Below are 26357 nucleotides of genomic sequence, written 5' to 3' on the forward strand. Positions count from 1 at the left end.
AAGACAGAAAGAAGTATATTATCTCTTTAGCCAGCAGAATATATATAAACCACTGCTCCCCGTCCAACTCTGCTCCCACCCACTTGTTCTTAGCCCATTATGCCTGACAAAAGAGTTACAATGTAGAGGTAAACAACTTCTTCCAAATGTTCAAAGCACATAATACTTAATGGCCTGAATTTTCCTGTCGGTGATTTGGGGGCGGGGCCCGCTCGCCGACGGGAAAATGACGCGGGATGACGTCGAGAGGAACCCCTGACGTCATCCCGGTCCCTTTAAATTTTCAGGAAGGCGGGCAGACAGCGAAATCAACTGTCCGCCCGCCAACCTGTCAATGGCCAATTAAGGCCATTGACAGGGTAATTAAGATAATTAAAGACCTGCCCGTCCAACCTTAAGGGTAGCAGGCAGGCCAGGAGCCCCAGCGAGCTTCTGATTATTCATGAAACTTCATCCACTGGCGGGATGAGGTTTCATATCCGTTTTTAAAAAGTCTAATAAAGTTTATATCATTTTTATTAACATGTCCCAACTCGTGTGACATTGTCACATGAGGGGGACATGTTAATAATTTTTTAATTTTTCTATTTTTTGACGTTTCTTACCTGTCAGTACTCTCCCTGAGACAGGACTTTGCCTCAGGGAGCAGTGCGCTCTTTCACGCGCATGCGCGAAAGAACGCACTTTGACAGCTGGGGATTCCCTCCCCCCCGCATGCGCTTCCTGTCGGGCAGGCTGCTGGGCGGGCCTTAATTGGCCCACCCGCTTAAAATGGTGGCAGGCCCCGTTTCGGTGGCGGGGGTCGGCTGTCCGCCCACTGCCGAGCCGGTGGGGCCCTCCCACCATCCGAGGGCAAAATTCTGCCCAATGAATTTTATATTCCTGCTTCTTGTATTCCTGCCATGGACTTAGGGTAGCACCATGGTGAAAATAATAATCATATGGGCCAGTTTATTCCTGACATCATGATTAATGCAAGTGGCTTTCTTTAGAGAGGAAGAAAACTCTTAGAACCATAGAACACTACAGCACAGAAAACAGGCCATTCGGCCCTTCCAGTCTGTGCCGAAATATTATTCCGCTAATCCCATTGACCTGCACCCAGTCCCTAACCCTCCAGACCTCTCCCATCCATGTTTCTATCCAATTTATTCTTAAAACTTAAGAGTGAGCCCGCATTTACCACGTCAGATGGCAGCTCGTTCCACACTCTCACCACTCTCTGAGTGAAGAAGTTCCCCCTAATGTTCCCCCTAAACCTTTCCTCTTTCACCCTAAAGCCATGTCTTCTCATGTTTACCTCTCCTAATCTAAATGGAAAGAGCCTACTCGCATTTACTCTGTCTATACCCCTCATAATTTTGTAAACTTCTATCAAATCTCCCCTCATCCTTCTACGCTCCAAGGAATAAGGTCCTAACCTGTTTAATCTTTCCCTGTAACTCAACTCCTTAAGACCCGGCAACATCCTAGTAAATCTTCTCTGCACTCTTTCAATCTTACTGATATCCTTCCTGTAGTTAGGCAACCAGAACTGCACACAATACTCCAAAGTTGGCCTCAGCAATGTCTTATACAACCTCACCATAACATCCCAACTTCTATACTCAATACTTTGATTTATGAAGGCCAGTATGCCAAAAGCTTTCTTTACAACCTTGTCTACCTGTGACGCCACTTTCAGGAAATTATGTATCTGAACTCCCAGATCCCTTTGTTCCTCTGCACTCCTCAGTGCCCTACCATTTACTTTGTATGTCCTACCTTGGTTTGTCCTTCCAAAATGCAACACCTCACACTTTTCTGCATTAAATTCCATCTGCCATTTTCTGGCCCATTTTTCCAGTTGATCCAGATCCCTCTGCAAGCTCTGAAAGCCTTCCTCGCTGTCCACAACGCCTCCAATCTTAATGTCATCAGCAAACTTGCTGATCCAATTTACCACATTATCATCCAAATCATTGATATAGACAACAAACAACAATGGTCCCAGTACAGATCCCTGAGGCACACCACTAGTCACAGACCTCCAGTCTGAGAAGCAATCATCTACTATCACTCTCTGTCTTCTCCCACACAGCCAATTTTGAATCCAGTTTACAACCGCTCCATGGATACCAAGTGTCTGAACCATCTGAACTAACCTCCCATGTGGGACCTTGTCAAAGGCCTTACTAAAGTCCATGTAGACAACATCCACAGCCTTTCCTTCATCTACTTTCTTGGTAACCTCCTCGAAAAACTCTACAAGGTTCGTTAAACACGACCTACCATGCACAAAGCCATGCTGGCTATCCTTAATCAGCCCTTGGCTGTCCAAATAATTGTATACCCGATCTCTCAGAACACCTTCCAATAATTTACCTATTACTGACGTCAGGCTCACTGGCCTGTAATTACCTGGTTTATTTTTGGAGCCTTTTTTAAACAACGGAACAACATGAGCTCCCCTCCAATCCTCCGGCACCTCACCCGTGGCTAAGGACATTTTAAATATTTCTGCCAGGGCCCCTGCAATTTCTACACTAGTCTCCCTCAAGGTCCGAGGGAATATCATGTCAGGCCCGGGGGATTTATCTACCTTTATTCGCTGTAAGGCAGCAAGCACCTCCATCTCTTTAATCTCTATATGTTCCATGACACTACTGCTTGTTTGCCTTCCTTCCTTATACACTATGCCAGTTTCCTGAGTAAATACTGATGCAAAAAAACTGTTTAAGATCTCCCCCATCTCCTGAGGCTCTACACATAGACGACCACTCTGATCTTCAAGGGGACCAATTGCGTCCCTTACTATCCTTTTACTTTTAATATACTTGTAGAAACCCTTTGGGTTTACCTTCACATTATCTGCCAAAGCAACCTCATGTCTTCTTTTTGCCTTCCTGATTTCCTTCTTTAGTATTTTCTTACATTTTCTATACTCTACAAGTACCTCATTTGCTCCATGTTGCCTATGCCTGCTATACACCTCTCTCTTCTTCTTAACCAGATCGCCAATATTCCTTGAAAACCAAGGTTCCCTATGCCTGTTAACTTTGCCTTTAATCCTGACAGGAACATGCAAACTCTGCACTCTCAAAATTTTGCCTTTCAATGCCTTCCACTTACTGAACACATCTTTGCCAGAAAACAACTTATCCCAATCCACTCTTCCTAGATCCTTTCTCATTTCCACAAAATTGGCCTTTCTCCAATTTAGAATCTCAACTCGAGGACCAGACCTATCCTTATCCATAATTAACTTAAAACTAATGACATTGTGGTCACTGGACCCAAAATGTTCACCTACACATACTTCTGTCACCTGACCTGTCTGGTTCCCTAATAGGAGATCAAGTATTGCATCCTCTCTCGTTGGTACCTCTATATATTGATTTAGAAAATTTTCCTGAGCACATTTGACAAACTCCAAGCCATCCAGCCCTTTATCAGTATGGGAGTCCCAGTCAATATGTGGAAAGTTAAAATCTCCTACTATCACAACTTTCTGTTTCTTACATCAGTCTGCTATCTCTCTACAGATTTGCTCCTCCAATTCTCTCTGACTATTGGGCGGTCTATAATACAACCCTATTAGTGTGGTCACACCTTTCCCGTTCCTCAGCTCCACCCACATGGCCTCTGTAGACGAGCCCTCCGGGCTGTCCTGCTTACGCACAGCTGTGATATTTTCCCTGACTAGTAATGCCACTCCTCCCCCTTTCATCCCTCCCCCTCTATCACGTCTGAAACAACGGAACCCCGGAACATTGAGCTGCCAGTCCTGCCCCTCCTGCAACCAAGTCTCACTAATAGCAATAATGTCGTAATCCCACGTGCCAATCCACGCCCTAAGCTCACCTTCCTTTCCGACAATACTCCTTGCATTGAAATAGATGCACCTGAGAACATTTCTATCCCATACAAACCTTTGATTTCTGTCTATACATGCATTCCTCACTTGACCTTTATCCTCCTCCACCTCACTATCTACTCTAACACTCTGGTTCCCCTCCCCCTGCATATCTAGTTTAAACCCCCCGGAGCAGCACTAGCAAACCTACCCGCAAGGATGTTAGTCCCCCTCCAGTTCAGGTGCAAACCGTCCCGTCGGAACAGGTCCCACCTTCCCTGGAACAGAGCCCAATTGTCCAGAAACATGAAGCCCTCCCTCCTGCACCATCTCCTTAGCCACGTATTTAGCTGCATTATCCTCCTGTTTCTAGCCTCACTAGCAGTGGCACGGGTATCACTCCTGAGATCGCAACCCTGGAGGTCCTGTCCTTCAACTTTGCACCTAACTCTCTAAACTCTCTTTGCAGGACCTCCTCCTCCTTCCTATCCACGTCATTGGTCCCAAATGGACCACGACATCTAGCTGCTCACCCTCCCTCCTGAGAATACTGAGAACTCGATCCGAGATATCGCGGAACCTGGCACCAGGGAGGCAACAGACCATCCGGGATTCTCGATCTCTCCCACAGAACCTCTTATCTGTCCCCCTAACTATCGAATCCCCTATCACTACTGCTCTCCTCTTTTCCCTCCCTCCTTTCTGAGCTGAGGGTCCAGCCTCGGTGCCAGAGACGCGACCACTACAACTTGTTCCTGGTAGGTCGTCCCCACCAAAAGTATCCAAAACGGTATTCCTATTGTTGATGGGAACGGCCACAGGGGTGCTCTGCTCTTTCTGTCTATTCCCCTTCCCTCTCCTGACAGTCACCCAGCTACCTGCCTCCTGACTTTTAGGGGTGACTGTCTCCCTGAAACTCCTGTCTATTACTGCCTCTGCCTCCCGAATGATCCGAAGTTCATCCAGCTCCAGCTCCAGTTCCCTAACTCGGTTTGTCAGGAGCTGCAGCTGGATGCACCTTTTGCAGGTGTAGTCACCAGGGACAATTGTGCTGTCCCTGACTTCCCATATGCTGCACTCGGAGCGCTCGACTGCCCTAACTACTGCCACCGTTACCTACTCCTAATTTGATTAAAGGAACTTACCCGGCCTTACCCACTGGGAGCAAGCTCATCCTCAGCCTCTGCTCGCCGAAGCCTTTCGAGCCAAAACCTCAAAGCTCCACTCCTTCACTGGGCCACTCACACACTGGCCGCTCCTCTTCAGCTTCCCCTCCTTTTATTTTCAATCTCCACGCTCTTTTTAAAATGAACTCCCCTCGCTCACCGCGCTCTTTTTAAAATGAACTCCCCTTGTGGGAGTATTCGGCTTAAAGCTCAGACTTTGATGCAAAGCATATCCCAATAATTATTATAGCGCATTGTATTAACATTTCAAACTTGTGGTGCAGTCAGAAAGCTTCATTTGCTTCATTGAGAGTCGGAGCTTCAGAGCAGCCTGTGGGCTAACCTATGGCTATCAGAAAATAATTACTTATCAGTTCATTGTGCTGCATGCCCATATAATTTTTTCTTGAATAAAGCAGCCTCAGATTGGCCCCCAGGATTACACCGTGCACCAGCTTTCATTAACATCGAAGTACCCACTCCATGGTGCATGCAGTCGTTTTTCTAACCTCCATCAGCAGAACAATACTGGCGCAAAACAAACTCAAAATGTCAAACTCTGTGAGGGTACAATTAACCAAGAATGTTTCACACATGGTTTAATTTTTTTTCTATTCATGCTTAATAGCAAGCAAAGAGGAATATTTTGACTAGAAATACTTCCCAGACTTGACTTCTGTTTCAAAGAAAAACTCTTTTCCTATTTTTCTTCCCGCAACAGTTTCCTCCTTTGCTCTCCATAAGACATTAGGTGTGAAATTTCTGCTCTTTAGCACCCAGTTTTTCAATGCTATGAGTACTGTTGTGCCTCCACAATGGCATTCGCAGTGTAGGTGTAAACTTCTGGTGTGAGTTACTACAGAAACCATTTTGGTGAAGGCAATTACATGCATGCAGACAGTGGAAAGAAAACAGAGTTATGCAGTGTAGGCAGCTTGTGTCATTAATGGCAGCACTACCATTTTGAAACTCGATGCTCCAGATAATGCCTTTTCTTAATCTCGTGCAGCTGAACATCTTTTTCATTTATTCTTTCATGGGCTGGGGATGTTGCTGGCTAGGCCAGCATTTATTGCCCAACCCTAATTGCCCTTGAGAAGGTGGTGGTGAGCCCCTTTCTTGAACTGCTACAGTCTATGGGCAGTATTTTACGTCCCTCGGGCGGGCACACGCCTGACCCAATTGGCGTAAAATCACACGCTATGATGTTGGGCGAGCGCCCCGATATCATCGCTCACTCTTGCGATACTTCAGTCGGCGGGTGCATGCGAGAATTGGCAGTGTGCTTGCCGACAATTAAAAGGCCTATTAAGGCTCTTAATCATTTAAGTTAAACCTATTTTTCGCTGCCTGTTCAACCGTTCGGCTGGCATGAAATCGCAGGTGGCGGGCTGTTCCCTGGCAGCTCCCAGGCCTGCCTGCCCACCGCGCCCACCTGATGAACGGAAAATCCTGCCCTATGGGTAGTAGGTAAACAATGCTATTAGGGAGGGTGTTCCAGGATTTTGACCCAATGACAGTGAAGGAATGGCGATATAGCTCCAAGTCAGAATGGTGTGTGGCTTGGAGGGGAATTTGCAGGTGCTGGTGTCTCCATACATCTGTCCTTGTTCTAGTAGAGGTCATGGGTTTGGAAGGTGCTGTCGCAGGAGCATTGGTGATTTGCTGCAGTGCATCTTGTAGATGGTACACACTGCTGCCACTGTGCGACGGTGGTGGATGAAGTGAATGTTTAAGGTAGTGGATGGAGTATCAGTCAAGCAGTCTGCTTTGTCCTGGTTGATGTCAAGCTTCTTGAGCGTTGATGGAGCTTCAGTCATCCAAGCATTTGGATACTATTCCATCACCCTCCTGATTTGAGCTTTGTAGATGCTGGACAGGCTTTGGGGAGTCAGATGGTGAGTTACTTTCCCAAGAAGTCTCTGCCTCTGACCTGTTCTTGTAGCCATAGTATTTATATGGCTGGTTCAGTTCAGTTCCTGGTTAATGATAACCTCCAGCATGTTGATAGTGGGGGATTCAGCAATGGTAATGCCATTGAATGTCATGGGGAGATCGTTACCGTCTATGGGGTGGTATTTAATTTAATCACACATCTTGATACCCATGCCCATTATCAGGCCTTGTTCAATTTCATGACCATTATTTCCTTGCTGGGATGCACTATGTACTGTTTTCTGGTTGGTGATGTCAGTAGGCTAATCAACCATGAGGCAACGTATCCAAGCCTCATTCTGCTCTCACCTACTGTCCGCATATACATATTTCTAGCAAGGCTGTCACTGGATAATAATCCGGAGCAGAAACTCTTCAATTCCCATCCCAAACCAAATGCTGAAACAGATTCATCACCTTTTCTCCTGTGCAAATGAAAATTAGTTTACAAAAAAACAGGCGAACAGTCCAGATCTTTGTAGTCTTACCCATCTGCTCATGGATAAAATGCGCTGAGCCATCAGGATAAAACCTCCCTAATGTCCCAAGAAAGTCCGAGAAGGAAATTCTCCTGCATTGCTAATTTCAGGCATGATCTCATGGATGTTTCCAAGGGTGGTGAACAGGCACCTCCCCACAGAGTAGTACGGTTGATCTGTAGAAATGTTAAGGCACCAAGCACCACTTGACAGCTGGTTTAAAACAGCAATATCAGAAGTTAGCCATGGATAATTCATAGCCCAGACCAACAGAGGGAAGAAAATTTGAATAAATGACCTGAGGAAAATGATAAATTCAGTTTTGTTCCAAGGGGAAATTTGTAAGTTTAGTCTATGTGATAACAATAGTGCAGGTATATTCCATGTTTTTGTGCCATCACAGCATTTTAAAATGCGATTGTTATGGATATTATAACTTGAGTCTCTATTTTGTTCCAATGGATATTTTTTCCTTTTCACTAATTGTCAAGTGGAGAGGAGTTTCCCAGAGTTTCTTCTAGATTGGCTGCTATGCAGTGCTTTCCCTCATAGTTTTGCTTCTCCAGATTAGCAGACAGGGTGGATAAGCAATGTGTGACATTGCACTGTTGACTAGATGGACTAATGATCTTTTCTCACCCTTGTTTTTGGAATGTTGTAAGTTCATTAGCACTATGTTACAAATTTGGTACAGCTTGTAATTTTGCATTTATCAGTACATTTTTATCTATGGCTGCCTTTCTTCTATTGTCACTCTCACCCCACTAAAGACAGCTTTTCCCTGATCAAGAGGTTAAGCAGACGCCTTGGTGGGAGGAGATGGTCAGATTTGCATTGCTATCAATGCCTGTCCATCAATATTTTCCCCCTTCTGGAATCATATAGGGTAGAAGGAGGCCATTTGGCCTGTTATGTCTGCAGCGGCTCTTTTGAAGAGCAGTCCAGTTAGTTCCATTGCCAGCTCTTTCCTCATATCCCTGTAATTTTTCTCCTTCACGTATTTATCTCTTTTAGGAAGTACTTCATTCCTATGTCAATGGTTCTTTGTTGGGTATGGATGACCAGGAAGATGGTGCAAAACCAGGTAAATTAAGTTGAGGTACAGATCCGCCATGACCTAACTCAATAGTGTAACAGGCTGGCAGGGCTGAATGACCTCTTGTTCTTATCTCCACTTCACACTTCCCCTTGAGAACATGACCATGATGAGAAACTAACTTATGTGCAGAATCACAAGCAAACACCCACATTTTTTAAATTGCACACAAGGCTGAAACACAGCAAGCTATGGCTGTTGATTTCCAACAAAACAATGAGAAGTGCAGTGACTGGAATTATACATTTGCAAGGGGCAAAATCTCCAGAAACATCTGTCACTTCGATTTCAGTTATTGATCCATAGGCTAGTAATGTTCTACTGCTAATCGTGTTCATCAACCTACAATAAATTATACACACAACATTGGTGGAATTTTCCCACCCTTCCTGTGGTGGGTTTCGAGGCAGACTGGAGCAGAGAATCTAGCAGGAGCAAAAAAGTCAGAAACCCGGTGGCGTCAAAATAGTTTGCGATTCTCGCAATGGTGGGTCGGGTGTTCCCCTGAATAGTGGCGTGAATTCCACTTGCATTCATGAATGCTCATTAAATTAGCTTCCCGCCGGAATCACGTGCTGCCTTCCAATCTTGCGTCACACCCGCAGGAAATCACATCGGTCTGAATCTCATTTGAAAAAGTGGCATGTACCAGTCGGTACATGACTTCTTGATGAGTGCATACGTAGCCTACCTGCCACAGCGCTGTGCCAGTCTCATTATGATGCCAGTGGAATGCGACACTGCTGGGGCTATAGGGTTAGTCTGCTCCCGGTGACTGCCTCTGTAGTCACAAGGACACCACTGTGCAGCAGTACTCAGACAGGGCTGAACGTTCAGAGACCAGCATTTCGACCGGCGAGAGGCGGGGGTAGAGTGGGGAGGGGTGCGTGGTGGGTGAAGGAATACAAGCACATGAGGCAAAGGAGCAGGAAGGCTTTGCAAGGGCTTGGGGGGGAAGCAGAATACACAGGGGGCAAAGGGGCAGGAAGGCTTTGTAAGGGTTTGGGGTGATGGAGAACAATGGAAGTCAGTGGGGCAGAAAGGCTTTCCAAGGTGCTGAAGGAGGAGAGGGAACAATGGCAGGCAGAGAGGAGACCAAGGCGTGGGAAGCTGGAGCCCGACAAGGGAAACTGAAATGCTGACAAAGAAGGGGGTGAATGGGATACCACATGTATGAATGGGAAGGGATGCACACAGACTCTAGAATAGGAAATGGTGGGGAGGTGTGTTAGTGTGGCACTAGAGGGATGGGTCACACGGAGACTCATAAATAGGGGTGGGTTGTGCAGTGTCCAGTCATGAGGGCAATGTGGAACTCATTGAAAGTCAAAGCCCTTGGTCTGGGGCTAGCAGGTCAGAGTAAGAGAGTAGAGACGGTCCTGGGGCTCTATGGACATCACAGTCAAGAGTCAGGGAGTTCAGATAGTCCTGGGGTGCAGCAGGCCAAAAGCAAGGCTATTCATGGTGACTACGTTGTACTCCCACTCGGAGAGGCAAGGGCTGTGTGCTTAATTGGAATAATGCGTAGCTTGGTGTGCAGGACGTTTTCACAGTCGCTGTCCATGGGCTTGTTTGTCTCTGAACTGGGCTGCAGATGGGATGATAATGGTTATGGGAGGCATTTGCTGCCTATATTTGGGGAAAACATCATGAAGGGGTATGTGAAGCTTTCCTGGGAGGATTCTTCTCGGCAGATGACCGTGCACATAGCCTCCAGATGGGGAGGGTAGAGGTCCACATGTGGCGATGGATTCAGGGGAGAGGGTAATAATGTCGACCACAACAACAATATTACTGGCGGAGGCTGGAGAATAACAGGAAGAAGATCTACCTTCACATTGTGATGTTCCAGGTAGATTTCTGGGGCATGGACAGCAAGAGAGGGAGCATTAAAGCTGGTCTCGGAAGTAATAGTGCAGGACCACCATCTTGTACTATCGAAGTAATGGTGCAGTTATAAATTGAAAGTGGAAGCAAATCTGAATGGGAGGGTTCTGAGTCAGTGTGGATGGAGCACACTGCTGGAGTAAGGTGCCCTTTCTGGGGGCGCCCTCTAACTTGTCTTTAACTTAATCTCTAACAAGATTAAAATGGAGTCTGAGCTGAGAAAAAAGAGGAAGACGAGCTAGCCATTGGAACTCATATCTTTTTCAATGCTGTAACAGGGAAGTGTAGGAGTCTCTGCCTTCACATCACTGTCGTTGCATTTCAACATGAACACATAGGAATGTGAAATTTGGGCATGCAGGCAACCATTAAGGAGGCGCAGGTGTAGTATACATGGCATCCCATCAATGGAGGACTGTCATGTGCTTTCCAGAATTAGCATTTATAACAGACCAAAGGACATCCAGTCATTAATCACGAGCAACTTATTGTTAATTAGTATGCCAGATCACAGATTGGAGCACTGAGCTAGGTCAGGTTGCTCATGTCATTCAAACCTTCTCCAACCACTGTGGGATTCAGATGTTAAATCTCAGGGATGGCATCTCGGTCACCTGATGTGTCTGTTAGCACCTCAGATATAAGGCTGCATGAGCGACAAGGCTAGTCGGGCTGAAGCCACTATAGACCATTACAGTTGCTATTGGTTACAGATTGTGAGCTTCACTATGTTCACCCGTTAATCATTAATGCAATGGAGGAGGAGAAGAAGGGAACGGTGACACCAAGCGCAGCTTCAGGAGGAGGCCCCACCTGAGGTCCAGGCTGCAGGGGAGCCACAGCAAAAACATGAGATTCAGGAGGATAAGCCCTGACAACGGAGGCGACTGGTCAGACCTAGGGTATACCAAAGAAGACTCTCCTATTTAAAGATGAGTGAGAGACAATGCTGCACACATCTGTGCTTGTCCTGAGCTCTGGTCGATCACATCTGCCACATTCTTTGTCCAGACCTAACGCCCTATGGAGTGGTTTTAAAGGTGAGTACTGCGCTCAATTTCTTTGCCTGTGGGTCATGCCAGGGATCCACAGGGGACCTGTGTGGCATCTTGCAGTCCGCAACACATAGGTGCATCAAGGAGGTCACAGGTGCCCTGTATAGCGAAGCACATCACTGTGAGCTTTGCTCTCGACAAAGATAGCCAGGCTGCGAGATTCAACAGCTTTGCAGCTATCTCAGGCCTCCCAAGAGTGCAGGGTGCAATCGACTGCACCCATGTGACTTTAAGGGCTCCATGGCAGCAGCACCTAATGTTTATCAACCATAAAGGCTATCATTCCATCAATGTTCAATTGGTGCACGATCATTGGAAGCATGTAATGCAGGTTTTTGCCAGATATCCTGGGAGTTGCCATGCTTCATACGCCCTGAGTCACTGCCAGGTGCCTCAAATTTTCAAAGGACCTGAGTGTCTACATGAATGGCTGCTTGGGAATAAGGGATACCCACTGAAACGCTGGCTGATGACACCAATGCGTCAGCCACAGAGTGCTTCAAAGGAGAGGCACAACGCAGCTCACAGCTCCACACAATCATGTTTGACCAATTTAATTGAGCTCTTTGATGAGGTAACAAGAGGCTTGATGAGGGTGGTGTGATTACTTTTGTGTTTTTGGTCTTTCAAAAGTGTTTGATAAAGTACCATATTATCTTGCCAGTAGATTAAAACCCACAGCATAAGATGGACAATGGCAGCATGAATGCAAAATTGGTTAAGGATAAAAGATAGTGATAAATGTGTTTTTTAGGCAAAAGGGAAGTGTACAGTGGTGCTGCACAGGTATCTGTATTAGGACGACTGCTCTTTTTGATACATATTAATGATCTGGGCTTGGGTATAAGGACATAATTTTAAAGTCTGCAGATGGCTCAAAACTCAGAAATTAGTAAGGAGGATGGTAATAGGCTTCAGAAGGACATAGACTGGTGTCATTTTGTTATGACACAGCAGATGGTAAATGCCAAGCTGTTCAAATCCCAGAGGGAAACTTGATACAACTGTCACAACTAATTTTCAATTTGTATAAATTTTGAGATGCGTGCCTTGAACTCAGTAGTAATAAGACCACCAAGTCTTATAGGATTTTTATAGAACTAGATTAAACATTTATTATGAAGAGAAATGATTTTAAATACATACCTGGATCTACAAATTGCTACTATGATAATTTCTAAATCCCCTACTCAATCTAACTCCCAGTTACACTTTTGTTAAAGCAACGGTAAGACACAGATTTTAAAAGATGCAGGCAAAGAAACATGATACCCTGAACAAGTCAACTTCCAAGTAAGTTTTCTTGACTTCAGTCCTTTGAAGACAGCAGCTTGAGGCATAGCTGCTGAAGGCTTTTCATGCTTGTAAGATCTTAAATTGCCTACCCTTATACACAGCCCTTGCTCCTTCTTTATACATATCTTCCTCTTTGAATGCAAATGCCCCTTGTTTCACTATGTGTTTGGGCTTTATCTCCCTGATAATAAAACCATCTCTTAGCACTAAGTTTTACCAGTAACGTTTGGGATAAATAAACGCACTGTTTCTAAACTCCACCTGGCTAGCTGACGTATTTCACTCCTCCTTTAAAAATCTAGTCTGGCTTATTTCAAAATGCAAGCGTTCTCTTGACACCTATGTTTCTAAACTTCCCCATGTTTATCTAATCAACATTAATTCAATTAAATCTCACAAACACACAAGCACACACAGATGCACATGCACACGCACACTTTCACACGCACATACACATGCACACGCACATACATGCACACACGCACACACACACACACACACACACATCCCACTATTACTCTATTTTACAATAAATTCCAATAACATTATGAGAATTATTATATCTCCTTGACAAATGTGCAAACACATGAGGTGGAATAGTCTCAGATTTGCAATAAGCCTGGTAGCGGGCGTGAAAAAAGACGTTTTACCCACCGGCCTCAACGGCGGATTTTCACGCTGTATTGTCCTCTTCCTGGCATGTCTTGGAACCATAGAAGAGTTACGGTGCAGAAAGAGACCACTCAGCCCATTGTGTCTGCGCCGGCCAAAAAGAGAAAAAAGAAACTAGCCGCTCTTTTTAATCCCACTTTCCTGCCACTGGTCCGTAGCCTTGCAAGTTACAGCACTTCAGATGCAGATACAGGTATCTTTTAAATCACCTTAAATCTATGCTCCCTGGTAATTGATCCCTCAGCTAGGGGAAACAAGTCTTTCCTGCCTACCCTATCTAGGCCCCTCACAATTTTGTACACCTTAATTAGGTCACCCCATAGCCTCCTTTGTTCTAAGGAAAACAACCTTAGCCTATCCAATCTCTCCTCATAGCAGCAACTTTCAAGCCCTGGCAACATTCTTGTAAATCTCCAGAGCAAATGTGTCCTTCCTGTAACGTGGTGACCAAAACTATACACAAAATTCCAGCTGTGGCCTAACCAGTGTTATATATAGTTCCAACATTACATCCCTGCTTTTGTATTCAGTACCTCACCCAATAAAAGAAATCATTCCATATGCTTTCTTGACCACTTTGTCCACCTGTCCTGTCACTTTCAAGGACCTGTGGACATGCACTCCTAAGTCTCTCACTTCCTCAACCTCTCTCAATAACTTTCCATTTTTTGAGTATTCTTTTGCTTTGTTTGCCCTCCCCAAGTGCATTACCTCACACTTTTCTGGATTGAATTCCATATGCCACTTCTCCGCCCATTCAGCCAAACCATTGATATAACTCTGGAGTCGACAACTACCCTCTTCACGATCAATTACACAGCCAATTTTTGTATCACCTGCAAATTTCGCAATCATGCCTCCTACATTTTAAGTCTAAGTCATTAATATATACAACAAACAGCAAGGGCCCCAACACTGAGCCCTGTGGAACACTACTGGAAACCGTTTTCCATTCGCAAAAACATCATCAACCATTACCCTTTATTTCCTGTATTATGACGCAGCAGATGATGTGTGCCAGGCGGTTCGAATCCACCAGGGGAACTCAATTCCATAATCACAACGGTTTTGCGGTTAACATTTATTTTGAGATGCGTGCCTTGAATTCAGTAGTAATAAGCCCACCAAGACTTAGATATTTTTTAGAAAACTATTTTAAACCTTTATTAACAAAAGAAAAGATTTCAAGCACACACATAGGTCTACAAATTACTACTATAATAACTCGTTAAACTCCTAATGAATCTGACTTCACGTTACACTCCCTTTAAGGCAACAGTAAAAAACAAATAGATTTTAAACAGATCCAGGCAAGTCACCACACTACCCTGGACAGTAGAATTCAAAGTGGCTTTTCCCAGCTTTGGTTTATGTAGACAGCAGCTTAATGCCCAACTGGAGGCGTTTCACACTTCTGGTAGATCAGGAAAATGCCTTTCCTGACACACAGCCTCTTCTCCTTTATACATATTTCTCCCTTTTAATGCAAATTCCATTGTTCCCATATGTCTTTGGAACTTTACTTTTCTCATAATATAAATATCTAATATAAATATAAATATCTACTCATATTATCAGTAACCTTTGGGAAAAATAAACACACTGCTTGGCCTAGCTTCTCTGGCCAAGTGTAACATCCTATCATCTCTTTGAAATTCGGACTACCCTGATTTATCTAAAAATGCAAATTCTCCTCACCTCACATTCCAGAACTTCAGCCATGTTACCTATTTAACATTTCAAACCTAGCTTCTTTTGATGAGTCAAAGCCTCCAGACCAGCTGTTTCCAACTCAGTTAAATCACACACACACACACACACACAACACATACACAAAACACACAACACACACGCACACACACGTAGAATTATCCAAGAAAAACTATCCAAATGCCACTATTAACCTACTTTCACAATAAATCACAATTATATTATGAGAATTATTATACTTTTGTGACACCTGTCATGAGCCAATTTTGGATCCAATGTGCCACTACACGGGCATTTACTATTATGAGTATGGGCATAGGAATTCATAAAGGAAAACATTAACAGGAAGTGCACTTAAATGTAAGATTTTTTAATATATAAGTATATTTTACTTGTACGTTTTCATCAGGATGTTTTAACTTATTCATAAAAAACAAAGCTCAAATTTCAGGGATCAGAAAGTCTATTTCCATATTGAGCAATGCATCACCAGATTCTGAGGATATAACATCAACTGCTAATCTGCACTTATTATTTTTTAAATAAAGCATTACAACAACAACAATCAAGTTTGAAATTTATAATTTCATTTACATGCAAATGATGAAGTGTGTCGACAGCTGATTGAATGGAATTATGACATCTCCCTAATATGTGTGCTGTTAGCTGTTTAATAGTTTTACATACTCTTTTAAATCCCAATGATTTAATAACCAGTTATTTGGGATGAAGATCCAGTATATTGTAGAACTATTCTTTTCAGTTAAAACCATATATAATAGATGAAGGTATTGTCGACAAATTTTGAAACATTCTTAACTGTAGAATTTTTTGCTGTGCTCAGTTTCAGATCAAAACCTGAAGAGCAGTTTGGATGCTATGGAGCGACAAATCCAGCGCCTTGAAAGTGACATCAAGAAGTTTCCTGAAACAGAAGATGAGCATGATAAGTTTGTGGAAAAAATGTCCATATCCTTTTTGGATGCATCATATGTCTCGGGGTTATAACTTGAAAAGTCTAATATACACTGCAGAACTTTGTCATACTGATCAGCATTGGCAATGGTCATTTAGAATGATAAAAATCTACTTTACAAACCTGCATCCCAACTGACATTGCAGCTCGTTTATATTGTGCTTGAACCATGTTAGCACCACCCCTTGCACAGGTCCCCCGCAGCCATTTGAAAACTAAAGATAAACCACTGGGGCTCAGCAAAACTAGCAACCAGAAAGACCTTTTTTTGTTTTAACTAGAATATTCCTAGCTGACGGACTTCACGGCAATACGCTCGGGGTTGTCATGAGCTGCACAACACAGGTTGGGATCCATGGCTCAAACATCAACTAATCACAGTGTAAAAGCATCCGAAGGATCCTGTGGATGACTCAGCAGTAGGTTTTAATACTGGTGCCTGTTCACGTCAGATTCCAGACAACCTGTGATCCAAGGTGGTGGTCTTTGAGATTCTGGCAAGTTAACCTTGGGATTGCTGCAGACGGCATGTGACCCATGCATTAGGATCCAGCAGCACTGGTGTACAGTATGAGTCATGGACCCACAACAAATTATAACTCTATGGTTCTGCTGCAGAAGTAAAGAAGCTGTATTTAGTAGTGTAACTACAAGGAGCTGGCTCATAGATGCTATTGTATTAGAATTTGACCTAAAGAGGTGTTAGTATGAGGGCTTAGAGTGGCAGTTATAAGATACTTTTTTACTACTGCTGTGTAACTGAAACCTGGTCTGTTTCTCTCTGTCAGGTACATTCCATAATGTGGCAAACACTAAATTCCCTTACCCCAAAAGCATTATAAACTCACTAAAATGTGTATATATGAATCAGATGCTGGGGTAAGGGAGCTGATTGCAGAGCAGTCAATGCAGTTCTCCCACCGCCTAAAGTTCAGAAGCACCAATTGTAACAATGATTTAAACGTTAACTGCTGTTTTAATCATTCAAAACAGTTATTCCTGTTAATTCAGTCATCCAAAGTTTCAACTGCAAATAAGGATGCCAGAATTAGTCCAGTGTCAATAAACATTGCATTTATATTCAAAAGCTTACATCACAAAGCTTTACCAGCTAAATCTGACAAGATTGGGACTTTTTTTAATGTATAGGTTATGAAGGCTTATATCCATTTAGCAAGGTAAAACAAGTCTAACTCCAAGCTCTCCATAATTGTATTTGTATTTACATAGTACTTTTCACAAGCTAATAACATCCCAAAGCAGTTTGCAACTAATGAAGTACTTTTTGAAGTGTAGTCACTGTTGTAACAAAGAAAATGCAACAGCCGATTTGTATACAGCTGGATCCCACAGCCATTAGCATGATAATGATCAGGTGATCTATTGCGCTGATCATGGATGAAGGTTAAATATTGTCAGGATGTCAGGAAATCTCTGATTATCATCAATTGATCCCATTAGATCTTATACATCCACCTGAACAGGCAAATGCCGCCTTGGCAGGCTCTTTTAAACGGCAGGGCCTCTGACAGTGCAGCATTCCCTCCCTCAGTATTGGCATTGAAATGCCTGTTTAGGTGATATTCTCAAGTGTCTAGAGTGGGACTTTAACCCACAACCTTCTAACTCACAAGGCAAGAGTGCTATCAACTGAGTCACAGCTCATAGGAGCAAGGTACCTGCTAAATGCCTAAACTTTAGGGTCACGGAGCCCAAGGCATGAAAAAATAGCATTGACCCAAAACTCGCACCTCGATCACTGTGGAATTAAGAGCTTCAGTGTCCCACATGGCCCACCATTAAACCCAGGACTGAAGGAGATACTAGCTAGCATGAGGCAGTTTGAAATTCAGTATTAATGCAAAACACCTGCTACTATTTGGTGGCTAATAAAATCATTTATTTCAGAAGTGAACAAAATTAGGCTTTGCTATGATCTTCCACAGTTTAGTGACCAAATGACATTTATAGTCTACGTTCACTTGAGCAGAGGCCTGACAAGCCCATGTGACTGTGACATCTTGCCCAAGTAAGAGTTCCACCTCCAGTTGGAGGAGGTAAAAGTAGAAAAATGGAAGGAAATTGAAGAAAAGCATAAGCAAAAGAGTCAGCTAAATATGGAAAATATTAAAGTGAAACCCAACATCATTGACTGAGAACCATTCAGACATTGGATTTTAAAAATTGCTGGAATTACAGACTAAGTGCTGCACTGTTAGAGGTGCCATCTGTCAGGTGAGATGTTAAATCGAGGCCTCGCCCACTCTCTCAGATGGATGTAAAATAGCTGACACTGTTCAAAGAAGAGCAGGGAAGTTCTTCCTGGTAACCTGGCCAAAATTGTCCCTCGACCAACATCACTATAACAAACTATCTGGTCGTCATCTCATTGGTATTTATGGAACCTTGCTGTGTACAAATTGACTTCTGTGTTTCTTACATTGCAACAATGACTTTGCTCAGAATTACCTCTGGCTGTAAAGTGCATTGGGACATCCTGAGATCATGAAAGGTTTAAGTCAGTGGTTCCCAAACTGTAGGTCACAACCAAATTGGAATCCCAGAAACAGTGATTGAGGTCATGAGCTCCTGCTCCTCCAAGACTACGTCCCACACTGGCACAGAGGCACAGGCAGCATCCAGCCCTGCCCGCATCCTGCTCGTCATTTGGTGTCAGGATTTTGTTGTTCTTCTCAAGACCATTTTAAAATGTTGCCTCATTTGTGGCCGGTTGTGGCTGGGGTTGTTTGAGCTGCCTCCAGCTGGCTGACCGTTGAGGTGGGGGTGGAAGGGTTGGGGGGGGTGATGAGGGGAGAGAGACTGATTACAGTTAGTGTGTGGGGTGTGGGACAGGGGCTAACTGCAGTATGTGTTGGGGGGGGAAGGGGGGAAGAGTAGTGGGAGTGTATGTGTGGCAGGAAGAGGGGCTAATTATGGTGTTTATGTGGTGAGGAGAGGCGCTGATTACAACATGTCTGCATGAGGTAGGTGGGAGAGGAGCTGATTACATTGTGCATGTGTGTAGTGGGGAGGGAACGGTGGTGGAGAGGGACTTCACTGAGTCTTGTCACTGGGGAATATGGACAGCTTATCTAAGACCTCAGTGGCCAGTAACTGTGGCATGTTATGTTCTATGCCTGTTTAGAAGCATTCCACTTTCTACTTTCCTCAGGTTGGGAGGAGCACAGCTTCCTATTCAGGTAAGTTACTTACCTTGTGAATTAAATTGATTTTATTTTAAAGCTGCATTGTGCGTAGCAGAATCTATAGTGAAACTGCAGCTCCAGGACTTTAAATATTATTTTGAGTCATTTGAAACCCTCAGAAAATTAAAAGTTTATTTCACTCCTCTCACATTAAAATCAATTATGTCAAGATAGCCTTTGGGGAAACCTTGGTGTGACATTGCTATAGATTGGTAAGCTGAATGCAAATACAAATATCAATAGTATCTATTGCTTCCTGGCCATTATCCATGAGCTGGAATGGCTCATAGTGGCTAATAGACTGCTGAGTACATAAAATAATAATATTTTTACAAAGTACTTTAAAAGCACAAATTTTTGTATTTATATGATTATTATATGTTGAAACCCAAATTTTAATAATTATATTATGAATGTTGCTATGCTGTTATTCTGCTTTATTGCTGTTTTTGTTGGTACCTGGGGTCACATTAATTTTCAAGTGTTAAAATGGGGGTCACATTGGAAAATAATTTGAGAAGCACTGGTTGAAGTTATTTTTTGAAGCTAGTTTTTCCTTTGTGGGTAATTGCATATATTTTCTCCTTTAAATTCCCCGTTGCTATGTCCACTAATAATGTTTGTCCTATGGCAGAGTTACAGGATAGATTGAGGCAAAAAAAAAATTCTTAAATAGCTCTTAATCCTCAATGCTATTGAAAAAAATACCTAATATTTATGATTACAAACATTGGCCCAAGATGAATTGCTACATGCACAGCCAAGAAAAAAATAACCTCACCTATGCTGGCACACCTGTCTGATGGTGAAGATTGACATGATCTTTCAATTGAGAATCTAGCACTCTATTTTTAGGGCTATTGGAGATCATTCTGAAAATGTATAAGCGACTGAGGTGAAATTTGTCCCCATAAGGACACTAGTCTTACCTGTAGCTGTAAAGAAATTGGCAAACTTGTCTTGAAACAGATTCCTTCAAAGGTGAGAAATTATGCTAATAGGATGAAAGAGAAAGGAAGAGCAAAGTTATTTATGAAATGTGTTCACATTATCCCAATGCAAGCAGGTCTCTGAAGTGAAGTTGCAAAGGAAAAGCCAGAAATGACCCAGATTCAATACCCACGCTCTAGTAATTTAGCTCATGTCAGTTAGGTTCAACCAGTCGTGGTGCTAAAGTTTTCTTAGTGTACTTGGTAAGGGCTAGGAAAATTATCCAGAGTTTCTATTCCTGATCATTAAATTTGAGAACCTGCTGGAAATGTACATGTGTGGACTGTTTTGGGCTCAACTGTGCTATGTTCCCTAGTTAGCTGGCCAACCAGCACTCTGTGTTAATACTTACAGATTACCAGCCACTTATGCTGAGGAATGGGGGACACGGAGAGGGCACTCCCATGTAGAGTAAATGCCATCAGTTGGATAGAGGAGAAAAGTGGTAAAGTCTTAAGAAAATATAAAATATGTTGAAATGAAAAATCAGATGCCAGTATGTTTTCTTATTAGTGTGAACAAAAATGGGGAAAAGGTGGAACTCTCGATCAAGTAGACAGGGAAAGTCTTGTGTGCCTTTTTTTAAGTGTATTCTGAATTGAGAATCCTGGAATCTTGTGATTTCACTTAACACTAAAAAAACCTCTGCAAAAGTTATCCCTTACTTTTCTACCGTTTATCTTAAATTTAATTCCAGTGTATCTTTTGATGACCTCCACGTGAACTTGAAGGCAGCCTTTTTATAAATTGACACAAGCTGGGAGTTAAACCATGACAATAAGTGTGAGAACATGAACTCAACTATGTGCTGAAAATCAATTTAAGTGATTATGACTGGAGAGCCTTTTATCACAATGTTCACGTACTAAAATCCCAATAAGTCCTCAGGACAGCATGTGAATTATGGTGCAGAGGTATTCAGTCTCTAGTATAGACAGCTCAGCTTTGTATTTTAATAATTTCTGTTAGAATTGTTTGGGTTTTGATGGCACAAAGATGATATTGTTATGGAATTGCATGGAGAGTGATCTGAACATGTATTAGAACAGCATCACTGTTTCAGAAAATGTACAGGAGATGTCGGAGCATAAATCATTCTCAGCAGAGAGAGCAGCAGGATACATTGCTGTGTGAATTTGATAATTAAAGTTACCATTCTCCTGCATACCCATAAACAGAGGTTATCCAGCATTTTAGACATATATTCCTTGGATGAGTAAAATAAGAATATCACTATATGACACCTGAAGGCATGTCATAGAATAAAATGGACTATTCTTCTCAGACAAATTGCAGCATAGAAATGGTGGAGCTCAGTTTCTACATGTGACCAACACAGTAAATCAGATTATTGATTGGACAACATATTTAATGGAAACAAATTTATTGCTCTCTTTAATGCAGGTGTTTTTAAGGCATTAGATCACTGCAAGATAATACAGCCTTCACTTGAAAGTTATGAAGTTGTCATTTGTCTTTCTCAAGATGAGCATGAAATACTGTAATCTGTGAGGCTGCACAGCCATGTTTTGTTTAAATAGATCTTTTTATTTATATAGGTAAGTTTTAATTATCAATTGTACTTGTAATTCTACTGGCTAACAAATCAACCAATTTATGCATACTTTTTGGAATTTGAGTTGTTATTCACCCCACAGTTTGTTGCCCTTTGCCTCTTATTACAATGAATTATCTTATTTAATTTTCTTCCGTCAGAAGAGAAGTTGTATTGTGGAATAGACATCAGAATACAATTATGTGCATCTTTTGACATTTTACATTCTCCTTCACTATGCATTGGTCACAGTTCTAGAACCAAGGTTCTAAAACTACAAGAGTGTATTTTCGACCATTGTCAAAGATCAGGAACCAAGTTGATTGTTGAATGTGAATCCTTTTTTAAATCTTTTTAAAATAATGCTTTAGATTATGGTTTCATTATAGTTTAGCGAATACAGACAATGATCTCCTGACCGTGAAAAACTGAAGTTTCTAATTGGAGCTACCAGCAGCCTTTGTATGGAGAGAAATTGATAGTGGGCATTTTTTTTTACTGGTTTCAAAATGAATGAAGGACAGAAGAACCAATTTCTCATATTTAGCTACAGATTCCTAGACTATGTAACTACTTTAGGCATTTGTATTAGGTTGTATTTTATTGCCATTGTTGAGGAAAATCAGGAAGAACACTCCATTCAAATGCAGCAAAGTAGGTCAGAGTCAAATTAATTTGTTGGCTTAACATTGTACCAGCTAGTGAGGTTAAAATTTAATTATTAGATTTTGTTTGTTTAACAGTTTTGCACAAATGTGTTCATGATGTATGAGCCCAACACTAGTTGATATTTTGATGAAAAGTTCAAACTTAGTTTTATCTGGCATTATTACCTGGCTTTGGAGTGTGGCTTAGTAACTTACACATACTCTATATCTTCCATGCCCTTAGTATTTTCTGTGCCTGAATAGGTTTTCAGACAAACTCAGTTGTGTATTTATTTCAACTGTTTAGTGCCCTTTCTGTGTGTCATACATGAAACGATTGAGATACTGTTTCTCACCTGATACATGCCACATGAAGTCTGTTTCACACGGAGTTTTGTCAGATGAGATTGTATTTCAACCTGACTGAGTTTCCGTATTTTTAAGACTGCGTTTTGTGGATATAAAATGTACATCTTTGCTCATACATATCTGGAATACAGCCTAAATCTCAGTTGGGTTGCGACAGTGCATTACAAATGATTGATGTTGCAAATTATTTGGTTATTTGTGCACCAAAGAGTCCATTAAAAGACATGAAATAAATAGGATAAAAAACTCCAGACTGTGGAAATCAGAAATAAAATCAGAAAACACTGGTCTACACAGCAGGTCAGATAGCATATGTAGAGATGAGACAAGTTATAATGTTTTGAATATGTACCCTTCAACAGAACTGATGGAAAGAACACATGTCAAACATCACAGCCTGTATTTTCTCATTACAGTAACCAACCTACTGTGTCACATTTCCGCATTTCATTTCATTAAAAGAGAAATATTGTTTGTGATGTACACTGATAAACTAATTGAGGTTTATTTGACTGCGCCTTGTTATTAGGTTTGGTTGTAAAGTTACTGTTTTTTTTAAAAATCTTTGTTCTTCCACTCATTAGGATTAAGCATGGTGATGGAGGGATTAACATTCTCATTGGTACATACTGTGACACTGTTGAATACTATAAATGGCTGGATCTTGATTTTTAGTACAAAGCATGTCTAGTTTGTAACTTGATGCAACTAGAGTAACCAGGGCTCCAAAGGTTAGATTATAAAGAGAGATTACATACACTAGGCTCTTTTCCCCCAGAATTTAGAAGGTTATTAATGATCTGATTGAGGCTTTTAGGAAGTTGAAACTAGTAGATGGGGTGGATAGAGAGAAACTTTTTCACCTGGTGGGGAGTCCAGTCAAGAGGGTGTAATTTTAAAATTAGAGCCAGGCCATCAAGGAGCAAAGTTATGAACTACCCTTTCATGCAAAGTGTAATAGAAGTGTGGCACCCCTTCTCACAAAGGCAATAGATCTGCCCCCTCAATCAATCATTTTAAACTTGAGATTGATAGATTTTTGCTGGACATGGAAACAAAAGGAAATGGTGCCAAGACAAGTGGATAGAGTTAAGATACAGATCAGCCATGATCCCATTGAACAGTGGAACAGGTTCAAGACATTGAATGGCCCACTCCTGTTTCAATGTTCTTATGCTCTAGGTAGCAGATACAGATGTTTTAGAGAATTTGAGCAAATGAATACTTACACTAAAATTTTAGAAATTGTATTTATTTTGCATAACAATGTCTACACAGTGGGCCGTAGTTAATGGAGGCAACACTGAGCTTGCTCACTGCCAATCAGGCACATAACTGGGCAGCAAAGGGCCTCCCCTTTGATCAAGGACCCCAGGGATGGAAATCCTGCCCCCTGAGAGCTACCTGTTGGTCAATCAGAGGCCCGCAGCACTTCATTGCCCAGCAGTGCCACCAGGGAGGAAGCAGCTGTTGGCTGCTGCTGGTATTACACCCATTCAAGGCCGAGAATTGTCAGTGGACACAGGCGCACGTAACTGGTGCTGGGGGGGATCGCGGGGGGAGGGAGGGAGGTCAGAATCAAGGGCAGTGGGCTAGCTCCCAGAGGGCCTCCCTTTTCCTTTGCTGGGTCCCTTGATCAGACACTGAGTGCCTTTGAACAAGGGACCCAGCCCACCCATCCCTGATGTCTGCAAGCAACAGAATTTACTTTTCAGGCTTCCTGAATGGTGAGTCCTCACCTGTCGCTGGGTAAATACAATCAGCGGTGGGCTAAGGGCTTCAATTGGTGGTGGGGCAGGAAGGCAGCCCATGGGCTTTCCCACCCTGGACTTGATCGGGGCTGAAGCAGGCAGGTGGCGCAGTCCCCACCCACCACCCTCCTGCCCAATTAAATGGCCCCCTGTCACCAAATTTGCCTCAGGGAGGGCATTAATTTCTGCCCAGTAAGTTTTGTTCCCATGCAATTTAAATGCACTTTCCATGAAGAGCAATTTATATTTTAAGTTTACGTTTTGGTTTTTTTTAACTTCCCTGATACTCAGCCTGTAGCTACTTCTACAGGCATAGTTCCACAAAACAACAAGAGCTTGTATTTATATAACACATTTAATGTAATAAAAATGTCCCGATGCGCTTCATAGGAACAGTATAAAACAAAAATTTGACACCAAGCTACATAGAGATACTAGGGCAGATGATGAAAATCTTAGTCAAGGAAGTAGGCTTGAAGGAGCATGTTAAAGGAGGAATGAGAGGTAGAGAGATGGAAGGGTCTAGGGGAATTCCAAAGCTTAGTGTCAGGACCATGTAAAAAGCATTTCCTCCAAGTGGTCCGTAAATTAAGAATTTTTGTGTGTGTGTATGTAGCCCCCTTTTAATTTGTGAGTGATTCAATTTAAAAATAACCAGCAGCAAAGCCTTGGACTTAAGCAAGACAAAGGTTTGTTTATTACAGAAACTACTGCTGTAAGTTACTTAAGTAAATGTAATAAAGTTACTAACTGAATACATACACAGATTAAATGCAGGTAGGGATTAAGATGAAATTCCGCTCAGTCGTTTAAGATGTTGTTGCAGGCCCATAGCTTGTAGTTGAAGCATTGGTTGTCTGGAGTGAAGCATTAAAATTGAAGAGTTGTGTTCAGCAGCTGTGATGGCTTCTGTAGTCGAATAGTCAGTGGTTGCCTTTATGGGTGGACTTAGCATGCCTTGGGAAGAGAGAGAATGTTTCTTGTTCCTCACTAGTTCTGCAGTTACAGCACTTGCAGATTACCTGGATGCTTTCGACAGAACAGCAGGTGATTTCTGAATATCCTCTGCTTTGCCCTTCCTTGGTCAAGAATCCTCTCAGAATATGTCTCCCTGAGTTCTTCCTGGGGTTCTGCACACATGGCTTTTTCAACCTGTCATTATCACAAACTTCGGCCCATCGAGTCTGCACCGACACGTAAGAAACACCTGACCTACCTACCTACCTAATCCCATTAACAGCACTTGGCCCATAGCCTTGAATGTTATGACGTGCCAAGTCATCATCCAGGTACTTTTTAAAGGATGTGAGGCAACCCGCCTCCACCACCCTCCCAGGCAGCGCATTCCAGACCATCACCACCCTCTGGGTAAAAAAGTTTTTCCTCACATCCCCCCTAAACCTCCTGCCCCTCACCTTGAACTTATGTCCCCTTGTGACTGACCCTTCAACTAAGGGGAACAGCTGCTCCCTATTCACCCTGTCCATGCCCCTCATAATCTCGTACACCTCGACCAGGCCGCCCCTCAGTCTTCTCAGCTCCAACAAAAACAACCCAAGTCTATCCAACCTCTCTTCATAACTTAAATGTTTCATCCCAGGCAACATCTTGGTGAATCTCCTCTACACCCCCTCCAGTGCAATCACATCTTTCCAGGCAAATAAATTAATCTAGAGTTCCTTTGAAGTATCTTCCTGCCTCCTGTTCTCTCAGAAGCTAAGGAATCTTCACA

At 42.7% G+C, this 26357-nt stretch overlaps 1 protein-coding gene across 7 annotated transcripts in view; it reads left to right on the top strand.

Moving 5' to 3' along the window:
* diaph2 (diaphanous-related formin 2) overlaps positions 1-26357 on the top strand; it is an 855920-nt gene that overhangs the window by 593577 nt on the left and 235986 nt on the right. For all 7 annotated transcript variants that reach the window (XM_078547238.1, XM_078547236.1, XM_078547234.1 and 4 more), the window contains one exon: positions 15976-16099. In XM_078547238.1, coding sequence (XP_078403364.1) covers positions 15976-16099 — 124 coding nt within the window. The remainder of the gene's footprint in view (positions 1-15975; positions 16100-26357) is intronic.

This window comes from Cetorhinus maximus, chromosome 8, assembly GCF_964194155.1.
Source record: "Cetorhinus maximus chromosome 8, sCetMax3.hap1.1, whole genome shotgun sequence".
NCBI classification, from domain to species: domain Eukaryota; kingdom Metazoa; phylum Chordata; class Chondrichthyes; order Lamniformes; family Cetorhinidae; genus Cetorhinus; species Cetorhinus maximus.